Source organism: Mytilus galloprovincialis, chromosome 5 (assembly GCF_965363235.1).
Source record: "Mytilus galloprovincialis chromosome 5, xbMytGall1.hap1.1, whole genome shotgun sequence".
Taxonomy (NCBI): Eukaryota; Metazoa; Mollusca; class Bivalvia; order Mytilida; family Mytilidae; genus Mytilus; species Mytilus galloprovincialis.
Window position 1 is genome coordinate 74,110,581 of NC_134842.1, and position 12,518 is coordinate 74,123,098.

A 12,518-nucleotide genomic window follows, 5' to 3' on the forward strand; every position below is an offset into this window, starting at 1 on the left:
CACACACTTAGCCATGTGAATATAACATCTGCAATATACATTGATTATAGCTATTATCTGATATATAATAAGGATGTCCCAGCTTGTTGACTTGTTGTATGGTAGGTCATAATTTTACATTATTAGTTGTCTGGTTTATTTTCAAAATTTAAGACTGTCAATTTATCTTTTAAATAGTTGACTGTCTGATTTGGTCACCACTAAATAGAATATAATAGTTTTTCAAAGTCCGAATATTCGTCCGATGGAAATTAAAATGTTAATAAACGTATGACACATGTACTCGTATCTCCTTTTATCTGCAGCCCTATAAGAGGCCCTCTGAAGATAAATGTAACAGAATTCAAACGTGTAATCAAACTGTTTGATTAAGTAATAAACGAAAAAGAATAATACATTTATTATTTACCAATTGTTGAATCGTTCAATGCAACATATTTTTTTCAAACTTAACATTAAATTTAATGGTGCAAAATCTCAATCAGAAATTCTGAAACTTGTTTTCCCTCTCTTAGATCAACATATTGTTTTCGTCAAATTTTGGAATTAGTATATTTTTTTACAGAAAAAAACATACCCCCCTTTTTTGACGATTCCGATTAACTGTGTTCGAATAATTGTGCATTTCGTTTTATTTGACATTTACTGACCTGTAAATCCAATAAAGCTGGCTTCATATGGATGGAATAGTTTAAAAGAGTGTAAAAAGTATACATAAAATTTGTTTTATGTTTCAAAATTAAATATTTATACATTCGACTGTGAACTACAGCTCTCATCTGCAGAATATAAAGATAATAAAATTGTAATCCACAAAAAAATGAGATTTTTAATACCTTCATGTTTGTGTTAAATTCAAATTATAAGTTCATTTTTTGTCATGTTATGAATAAACTCATCATAGATACCAGGACTAAATTTTGTATATACGCCAGACGCGCGTTTCGTCTACAAAAGACTCATCAGTGACGCGCGCTCGAATCCAAAAAAGTTAAAAAGGCCAAATAAAGTACGAAGTTGAAGAGCATTAAGAACCAAAATTCCTAAAAGTTTTGCCAAAAACAGCTAAGGTAATCTATGCCTGAGGTAGAAAAGTCTAGTATTTCAAAAAATTCAAATATTTGTAAACAATAAATTTATAAATATAACCATATCAATGACAATTCATGTCAGCACAAAAAGTGCTGACTACTGGGCTTGTGATACCCTCGGGGAAATAAATATCCACCAGCAGTGGCATCGACCCAGTGGTTGTAAATAAACTCATCATATCTACCAGGACTAAATTTAGTATATACGACAGACGCGCGTTTCGTCTACTAAAGACTCATCAGTGACGCTCGAATCTAAAAAGTTAAAAGGCCAAATAAAGTACGAAGTTGAAGAGCATTGAGAACCAAAATTCCTAAAAGTTTTGCCAAATACAGCTAAGGTAATCTATGCCTGAGGAAGAAAAGCCTTAGTATTACAAAAAATTCAAAATTTTGTAAACAGTTAATTTATAAATATAACCAAATCAATGATAATTCATGTTAGGACAAACAAAAGTGCTGACTACTGGGCTGGTGATACCCTCGGAAAAATAAATCTCCACCAGCAGTGACATCGACCCATGACGTATAATTAACAATTTGCTGTATGAATATACAGAATCAATAGTTATATACGGAAAATCAGCATCTAAAATTAAAACTGCAAATTTCCACACACTTAGTCATGTGAGTATAGCATCTGTAATATATATATATATATATTGATTATAGCTATTATCTGATTATGCTAAGGGTGTACTAGGTTGTCGACTCTTTGCATGTTAGGTCATATTTTACCAGTGTTTTTTTCAGGATTAAAGACTGTCAGTTATTCTTTTGAATAGTTGACTTTCGCATTTTGTCACCGCTAAGTAGAATATTACATTTTTTAATGTCAAAACATTTGTCCGATAAAATTATAATGTAAATATATGTACGACACCAGTAAGCATGTTTAATTTTATCTGCAGCCCTATAAGAGGCCACCAAAAGACAAATTTAACAGAATTCATACGAGAGATTAAAAGGTTTGATTAAGTAATAAAATTTATAAAAAAAATAATGTATTCATCAATAGACGAGGTTAAATCTACCTGATATAGGTTTAAGATGTCAAATTGTTGAATTGTTCCATTTGAACATATTTTTTTTTCAAATTTAACAGTAAATTTAATGATGCAAAATCTTATTCAGAAACTTGTTTTCACCCTCTAAGATCAACATATTGTTTTCGTCAAAGTTGGGAATCAGAATATTTTATCACATACGAAAAAAACAAAAACAACATTAACATACCCCACCCCCTTTTTTTGACGATTCCGATTCGCTTAATTGTACATTTATCTAATAACACTGGCTTTAAAAACCACGGTCGTGTGGAACATGTTGTTTAAACCAGTTTGTTTTAAAATTTATTAACAAAATTTGTTGTTCTTGCTTATAAAAGAGGGGCGAAAGATGATAATGTTAATACAAGAGGAACTCAGTGATCAGAAATAAGCTGACAACGCCATGGCTAAAAAAGAAAAAGACAATCAGACAAATAATAGTAGACAAGACACAAAAAAGAAAACTAAAGACCAAACAATAGGGTGATCTCAGGTACTACGGAAGGGTAAACAGATTTTGCTCCAGATGTGTCACCCGTCGTGTGGGCCCAAGACCACAATTAATGACCCCACTTTTCGTTTTCCACGAATATAGTTCCCATTAATTATAGTGTATTTCTTCTTTATTTTTTTCTTTCCCTTTCTCATACATTACTTAGTTTTTCTGGGGTGGAAATGAAAGAAGAGAACTGAAATACACTTTTGGATGTTTTATTTTAACGGATTTTGATAGGGTAAGAGTTATTCGGCCAGGTGCAAAAGGTTAAATTTACACTTTTCGGAACATCTTTTGACTTGCCTATGGGGGTATGGATGTGTATTGGCCAAATTTGTATGATGTAAACATGCAATTTTTCTGAAAATTGCATATATTTTTGGACTTGCACTGTACATTACACACACAAAAAATTAGACAAAAAGAATAGGAAAATGCAACAAAACGGTTAAAAGAACTGATAAAAGAATCAATTATGGTGTCGGGCCTAAAAGGTGCATTTCAACAAATTTTGAATTGTTACTTTTACAACTTCTCTGAATGATCTATCGGTATTAATTTGTCAAACTATATGAGAGAAATGATTTCCACTTTTATTTGATAGAAATTTTATAAAAAAAAAAGTCACTTTTCAGCTGACATGCCCAAAAAGTAGCTTTTTCACTTTTTTCCATATTTTTGCAAAAGCAGCATTCTTACTTTTTTTTCTGACAGGTTTGTGGTATTTATTTCAGTTGTTTTACTTAATTGTGAACTCTGAACACAAAGAAAAGTAGATAAAAACATAAAAAGAGTGCAAAATGTGCTGTTTTAATAGTCTAAGTCTAACAGTCCGTGCGAATCAAGTGAAATGTGAAGTTCTATGCACTTAAAAAATGTATTCCTTTAAACAGATTGCACTGAATCTATATCAAAAGCACTTATTACTGGTTGTTTGAACTTGACTGTCTTACAAAATACCTTTATTTTCTTCTGTTGGATGGCTGGTGGTTAAAATATTGGCATTTTAAGACTGAAATGTCATGCAGGTTTTTAACAGTAAAGTGAATAAACTTTGCATCACACCATACATACTGTCTACATATATAGTTAAAAGCAACAGTCTTGTTACATCCAGGCTTCATATTTGATCATATCTCAACAAGGATTTGAGCAAAAAGAAGCATATTTCCATCTTCAATATCATTTATATGCAATTATATGGAAATATAGGGAACGGCACAAATTGACAACTTGTTATTTTAAGCTTGACATTGCCTAAGACCATGTAAAACTCAGGTGTTATGCTATTTGAAACTTATATTTACAGGAACAGAACATTTATAATATGTATAATGTTTTGTTTTAACTAAACAAATCAGAAAATTATTGTAAGTGGAAAATATTACATTTCATATAAGGCCTCACTTCATTGAAAACCTCTTTTTGTTTGGCATAGGCACATATACAATTATCTTATGGTTAACTTTTTATAAGTCTCATACATTTAGTATGCTATCTGTTACTTTGGACAGATAATATCTTTTACAGTGAGACATCAAAGGTGGAATTTGTTGTTTTGGGTTGATATTTTAAGTCAAAATTTGAAAGTTGAAATTGTTCTATTTCAACGTCACAAACTGACTTATAATACACTAAGCTTAAATCATGTCAAGTTTTATTGGAATTGATCAAGTTTTTGGCCCCTAATAGGCCCAAGACCACAATTAATGACCCCGCTTTACGTTGTCCACGAATATAGTTCCCTTTAATTATAGTGTATTTTTTCTTTAATTTTTTTCTTTCCCTTTCTTATACATTACTTTTTTCTTGGGTGGAAATAAAAGAAGAGAGCTGAAATAAACTTTTGTATGTTTTAATTTAACTGATTTTGATAAGGAAAGAATGATTCGGCCAGGTGCAAAAAATTGATATTCACACTTTTCGGAACATCTCTTGACTTGCCTATAGGGGTATGGATGTGTATTGACCAAATTTGTATGATCGAAACATGCATTTTTTCTAAAAATTATATATATCTTTGGACTTGCACTGTACATTACACACACAAAAAATTAGACAAAAAGAATAGGCAATTTTTTTTTAATGCAAAAAACGTTATAAAGAACTGATAGAGGAATTAATTGTGGACTCGGGCCTGTTGCTCATGTAATTACAAACCCGGCAATCAATCTAATTCGATAGATCACATTCTTGAAAAGGGAACGGGATTATAATTCAGGCATAAGAACATATCCGATATCATCTATGAAACTGATATTCAATAACGATCAACCAAATGTAAATTCTACAAATGGATGATTTCAACTTCATTATAGAAAATATTGGTTTGTGAGCAGCAATCCTCTATCAAAGATATCATTTTATAGGAAATACAAGCCCGGGAATATCATATCAATTCGAAAATATATACTCCTTAAGCAGGCGCTACTGGAATGTAGCAACAAAGTATGACAAGTTCACAATAGGGAAGCTGAAATCATCTCTTTTGTCGTAAAGTTTTGTTTTCAACCGATCCACATTGTCATTTTCTAGGTCCTTTATCTCTAGTTCAATAGGATATATGAGTTCAATATAGTCACCAAATTTGGATTTTTTTAGTGAGAGAACATCATCTATATAGCGGAAAGTACAGTTAAAGGATATTGCTAACCTAAGTAACTGACGAAGTTGTTTGATGGATTAAATAAGAGAAAACATAGTATATGTCCCCTAGAACAAAACCCCACAGCCCTCCCTTAAAAGATAATGGTGCCTAATTCTTAACGGTGATTAAACCATAAAGTTTTAAATATTATTTAATATATATAAGGTTTTGACGGCGATCTTAGTAACTTACAATAATATTTTCATTTTCCCATGTTACATAACATTTCTAACAATAATTATAATTAACAATCGACTATATGCATAGTTTTTTCTTTTGTTTTTTTTATGTATTATTTTGGTAAACAAATATTCCTAGGTTGCTTAATTCATACAGTTTAAATATTATTAAATATTGTTAAGGTTTTAACGGCAATCTTAGTTACTAAAAAAAATATTTATTTTTCACATGCTACATAACAATTCTAACTATAATATAATTAACAATCGACTATATGCAGTTTTTTTTTCTTTTGGATTTTAGATGTTTTATATTGGTAAACAAGTATTCCTAGCTGTTTTTTTTCACCATGTATTTTTCAGAAGGTATGTAGCTGTTATTTAAATTCTTTGATTACAAAGTTCAAGTACAGTATTTGTCGAACAATCGGAGATTAATTGGCACGAGCTTTCGAAACAGAACGATAAACGACGTTAGCCGATATTTTTTCCTATTTCTCAATAACGAGTACAAATGTTTTTCATTTTTGGGACACTTTACAAATGATTGGTTTTATCCTGCAATTAACCCCACATGTACACTTAAAAACACGGACTGCGAAGCAGCCACCAATATGAACTGTATACTTTTGTTAAAAGAAACACATCGTTAGCTCAAGGCAGTAGCAGGGTTCCAGGATACTTTTTATATAAAAACAAGAAGAGCAAAAATGTGTTTGCATAGTTACTTGTTATTTGTACAAACGATGGCTGATTGCATGATAAATACAATTTCATTTATGTTGAAAAGTGAGAACGGAAATGGTAAATACAAGATAAAACAAGAGATCTTTTTATCTGATGAAAAGAACAAGAGATTTTCCATTTACATGAACGACATAATGCTTACGACTGCCAATATCATGAGAACTAAATTTACTTTATTGCAAGGTATATACGCTATACGGAATAAATGATGGCATTTCAACACTTGAGTTGATAATTTATAATATTCCTACAACTAAATTAAACACAGCATTTGAAGAAAATAAATATCTAAAATTCCAATAAAATATTTAAGACTCTAGCCTTAACTTTATCTGTCCGTGTGATTTGAATAATAATTATGGGATTTTTTTATATATATTTATTTGTGCGATACTGACAATAAAAGATTCCAAATGTAGCCATCATGATGGAAAATGAATTTCGCATTTTATTGATTGGAAAAACAGGAGCAGGAAAAAAGTACCACCGGAAACAGTCTTTTAGGAAGAGAAGAATTCACTGCGGATGTATCTGACGAATCCGTTACCAAATATACCAAGTCTTCAAGGGGAACTTGCAATGGTCGCCATATTGTTGTTTTTGACACGCCAGGTTTCTTTGATACGGAAGATGATAATGCAGTTATACTACAGGAAATATATAAAGCATTGACATTTCCCGGCATGCATTCCATAATATTTATTCTTCAAATAGGACAAATGACTGCCGAAGAACAAATTACGATAGACATTTTATTAGTTACTTCGGAGATGAAGTTAGCGATTTTGTAAGCGTTGTCTTTACAAATAAGGATAGACTCCAAAATGCCAATACAAATATAACAGATTTTGTCGAAAACAAAGTAAAAAAAGACTCTCCTTTAGATGCACTTCTAAAGAAAATAAACAACCGTTACATTTCTCTCGGACTAAAAAACAATGAACAAGACGTTCACATGATAATCGAAAATGTATATAAAACTGTTAGAAATAATGGAGGGAGGTTTTATACACATGAAATGTACACGGATGCTGGAAACAGACAACACGAAAGAGAACAGATGGACCAGGAAAGAAACGAGAAAGAGAAAAACAAATAAAAGCAAAAAATAATTGCTAAGGAATATAGAATCCAAAAACAAAAACTACAAGATATGGAGACGAATCAAGAGATTGAGGCACTCGGGTATGTATATTATATAATATGCATCATGTAGACACCAACCATTCATCTTTTGTGAGAAGGGGGAGGAGCATGCCTTTTTTAATATTGGATAAATTTAAATAGTTTGTTTATAGATGTTTGTTTATGATCTATGGCAATAGTACTAAACAAGAATTATCTTTAAATCAGATAATACACCATTCAGTTTCAAATCACTTTTGGTTCGTTATAATGGTATGTTTTAAAACATAAAACAAACATGTAAACTAGGGTATACAGAAATAATCCATGCTCTGTTTCTATGCTCGGTTTATTTAATTCGTGTTTTAATATTTAATTCGAGTATAAAAAAAAGAGTAATCAGCAGACAGTTATATATTTTGCTAATTTAGCTTTTAAGATTGTCATTCTATCTCGACACATTATTGCGATTCTGATCTGACCAGCCCTAGCCTTTACGACTTATCTGCATGCGAGGCATTGAGCAACATACGCCACTGGTGTTAAATTGATCACAGTGATTCTAACATGGCGTCCCCCAAAACAGGTAAAATCGTATTTTTGTAATTTCTCCGTGTACACGCGTTGTTTTAAAGAATTACTAAGCGACTAGGTTGATGTGTATGGTATTGGTGTATGTGTGTGTTCTTAATATCATATGTTCCCTTATTCCCGAAAAAAAGCTATTGAAAATTTACGGAAGATCACCGTAACTCTAAAAGACGATAGCCGTAACTTGTGGACAAATAACTTGTAAGATAATCGTAACTGTTAAAAATATGTTCATGATCATAGTAACTAATTTTGTCAGAACCCTCCGCCTACGAAATATTCAAATAAAAAAAGTTGTGCATAGATAACAACAAACGCGTAAACAACATTCGTGATTGACATATTTTTTAACATACAAACACCATTTGCATAAGTTTACAATTTATCTTTTGCATAATTTAGCATAACATTCACATGATTCAGATATCAAGTCGACGCCATGTGTGTCTTTTTAGTTGTATCTAAAAAATGCATAACCTTTGGTTTCAAAAAATACAACTGACGGAAATCATGTCAATCTAGATGTTTCTTAATTTTCGTTTCTGCCCTTCAATAAATATAATAAAAAAAATCGGCAACAATTGCATCGAGAAAAGAGAGTGCACCTTTTTATGTGAGGGCATGTTTGAGATGAATACTTGCTCTTGAAAACGTAAAAAGTAAAGGTATTTGATACATCATCTCGCTTCAGATTGTATCATTTTTATATATCAAGTTTACAGGTTGACTTTTTAACATATATAATAAGTAGGTGTGTTCGATAAGGAAATTTTCACCAATAGTACTTGACGACAAATTATTCATTCGTTCACGCCACACTATTAAACATTCAAACACGATTTATATATAGTTGCCTATCAGCATACCGAGAAAGTTACGATCACCACTAACAAGTTACTATGATGATGGCCAAGTAACGACTATCTTATAAAGTAAACAAGTTACGACTATCATAACATACAAAACTCGTTGGAGGTACGGTGATCTTTTGTAAATTTGTAATCGCTATTATTTCGGTAACAAGGTCACATATGACATTATGAACACACACATACAACAATACCATACAGATCAACCTAGCGGCGGGGTAATTTTTTACAACATCACGTGTACAAGGAGAAATAAGAAAAAGACGATTTTACCTGTTTTGGGCTCCGCCATATTGGGATTACTGTAACTGCATTTACGGTTATCATTTAAATGCCACTGATACACTTGTATTAACGACTTTGATTTGACCCGGTTGGGAATCAAACCAACGACCAACCAAAACGATCCAGGCAAGTAAGATAGCACAAACCCGCTACAGCAGTTTTATGAAAAAAATCAAGTATTAAAGGTAAAAAAAACAAAAAAAAACCCTAAATTCTAAGGAAAATTCAAAACGGAAATTTTCTGATCATGCATGTGCCAAAATTAAAAACTCAAATACAACAAACAAATTAAAAATAACGGTCATATTCCTTACTAGGTATATTCAAGAATCAAAATTAATTTTGGGAAAAATCTTTTTGAGGAAGACAAGAACGTGAGAGATTGGATGATAAACGCAGACAGTTGGAAGTGAAACGACAAGAAGAAATAGATCGATTCAATGAAGAGAAAAGGAAATTAAATGAAAAGTTAGACGAGAAAATGTTGGCCCTATTTGAAGGTAAATTAGGAATTTCTATAATTGTTCAATGATTTAAGGCTACAGTTGTTTACGAAACTGTTTATTGTTAAAACTGTTTCGGTATAAAAGTGTATTTTCTTAATCGTCGAAGATTAAATTGATAGTAAGCTCTGATCTGAACGTGCTCGGAATACATTTGAAATAAAGCAAAAAGGATGAAATGAAAATTTTTCCGGTTATATTATCCACTTTTTATGGTGACTATGATTATAGTGTTCAAGTACTATATAACAAAAGTTAATTAACAGTACAGAACTCAATTCAAAATGGAAGTCCCTAATCAAATACAAAATTTAAAGCTCTAACACATTAAACCAATGGATAACAACTATCATATAAAAGGCATATATATTCAAAGCACATAGGCAAAGACAAAAGACAAGAATACAAAAAATTACCATTGCATAAAAACACAATGACGGGATGTTTAAGAAACGAGACACGTCTCATCCATGTTACCAAGGTATACTAAATGGTAAAAGTAATAATTTATAAGGACAATAAAAAGAATACAAAAAGACTTAATTAATATTATAAAAAAACGTCAGTACCTATAATAAATACTTCATGACCATCGTGTATTATTTGTGAAGTCAAAACGGAATATTTATCAGCAAGATCTTAATATCGTCCGATAATTTTTTTTAGGAAAAGGACCAGAAATATTTTATTTTAACACATAAGTAAAGGCAACAGTAGTATACCGCTGTTCAAAATTCATAAATCGATAGAGAAAAAACAAATCCGGGTAACAAACTAAAACTGAGAGAAACGTATCAAATATAAAAGAGAACTATAACACAACAGAGACACAACACTGAAATGTAAAACACACAGAAACGAACTATAATGTATCAATGGCCATTTTCCTGACTTGGTACAGGGCATTTTATGAAAAAAATGGTGGGTTGAACCTGGTTTTGTGGCATGTTAAACCTCCCGCCTTAATGGCAGTGTTAATTATAACATTAGAATGACAACATTACACGACAGGGCTATAATAAAATAAATGTGCGAAAATATAGGATAGAGAAACAAACGAATAATAGCCATCATGAGGTAACAAGTTAAAAAATATTTGTATACGCAAGACGCGTGCTACGTCTTCACAAAACTAGGTAAAAGACTAGTTTTGATAACAATATATTTTATTTTCGATAGGATACCAGATGGGATGTTTATTTGGAAGTAAATGTGACAGAGCTGATGCAACTATTGGTAATCGCGGTAAAATATGGCACTACGACATACCCAGTGATGTAGTATTTGTTTGTTGTCGAAGAGGTAAAACAATGTCACTTGATGGAAGAAGGTGTATCTGTAACTGAGGGAACAACTTGGACATAGACATAAACTGCGATCTTGTTTTTGGTACATTTTAAGGTCATTATAACTATGTTGATTACTGCATATGGACTGTTGAAGGCCGTACCTTGACATATATTGGTTTACTTTTACACGGGTTTTTACATTCACAAAATCACCAATCACAAAGTCACGTCGAAATTTTACCTTTACAAAACCACCAATCATAAAGTCACGTCGGATTTTTACCTACACAAAACCACCAATCACCAAGTCACATCGGTTTTTCACATTGACAAAGCCATAATCACAAAGTCACCTGTGGTTTTCACCTCTACAAAGCCATTACCACAAAGTCACGTCGGTTTTTTACCTTGACAAAGACATCTTCACAAAGTCTCGTATGTTTTTCATCTCTACAAAACAATTATCACAAAGTCACGTCGGGTTTTCACCTTGAAAAAGCTATTATCTCAAAGTCACGTCGGGTTTTCACCTTGACAAAGCCATCAACACAAAGTCACGTCAGGTTTCCACCTTGACACAGCAATCATCACAAAGTCAAGGTTCACAGTTCCAGGTCTGATTAGCAGTTTATGTTAGATGATGAAACAAATATGTGACAGACATACAGGCAGATTTATAACTGACAATGTGGCACGGGTTTTATTCATTGCTTAACGCACAACAACGCAACACAACTATGCAATGGACAATGCTATGTCTTTAAATTACATAATGAGGTACATTACACACAAAATGAGGCAACTCTTTTAGTCTTTTAGTAGATAATTCCCATTCTGCAATGTTGTGGTGTGTGCTAACAACATTTTATCAAGGAAGGGTGGAGCATGTTATCTTATTTTTTATTTTTTTTACACTTTTATCACTGATACTGTAATGACATTCAATACAAATTAAAGTGTTTTGATTTGTTAATATTTGTTCGATTGAAGACTGAAAGAATTGGTGTCGATTAACGACTTGTATGGTGACTGTAAATTAGTCATTTCGATTAAGTTCTGACGCATTTGCATCACTTAAATATTTTAAGGAGATATTAAAAAAGATATTAAGCTGCAATCACTAAAACATGAGAATGCAAAAGATAAAATAGACATTCTGCTTGAACTCAATTGTTTGGAATCAACCTGGTAATTCCAAAAATCTTCTTATTTTATAAGATTTGCACATACATTTGTCTTATTCATCGCCTACACGGCCAGTTTGATACTTCTTTTGTGAAGAAAATCACAGCGCTAAAATATTGCAATTGGTTGATGTTTCACGACTTGTTGTTGATAATCCTGTACTTTGTGTTTATGTAAGGCTGACCATGTATTATCATATAGTAAATAAATCAGTCATAACCTTTATTTAGGTTTAGTTAATGGTAGTAAGTCTATTGCAGAAAAATTCAAGAAATATGATGCATTTAATAGTACAACATGTAAAAAGTATAAAGTTATATTAAAACAATTGGCTTAATTTTCCATGGGGTTGTAAAGTTGTTTTTGACGGTGGTGTGTGTTGTATTTTAAGGTCTTCAATGTTAAATCGCTAATCAAAATCAATCCCAATGCTCTCTTCCCTCTTTCTGTAGCCGAGGTGTT

At 31.8% G+C, this 12,518-nt stretch overlaps 1 protein-coding gene across 1 annotated transcript; it reads left to right on the forward strand.

Moving 5' to 3' along the window:
• The first annotated feature begins 6,571 nt into the window (after nt 1–6,571).
• Nucleotides 6,572–12,384, forward strand: LOC143076388 (uncharacterized). Its single transcript, XM_076252125.1, has 3 exons — nt 6,572–7,394; nt 9,446–9,579; nt 10,762–12,384. The coding sequence occupies exons 1-3, from the start codon at nt 7,363–7,365 to the stop codon at nt 10,926–10,928; spliced, it is 333 nt and encodes a 110-aa protein (XP_076108240.1). The 5' UTR covers nt 6,572–7,362; the 3' UTR covers nt 10,929–12,384.
• The last annotated feature ends 134 nt before the right edge of the window (nt 12,385–12,518 follow it).

Coding starts and splice junctions, on each gene's coding strand:
- LOC143076388 (XM_076252125.1), top strand. CDS start 7,363: ATGGAGACGAATCAAGAGATTGAGGCACTCGG. Junction 7,395..9,445: donor CAAGAGATTGAGGCACTCGG/GTATGTATATTA, acceptor TTTTTGAGGAAG/ACAAGAACGTGAGAGATTGG. Junction 9,580..10,761: donor AATGTTGGCCCTATTTGAAG/GTAAATTAGGAA, acceptor TATTTTCGATAG/GATACCAGATGGGATGTTTA.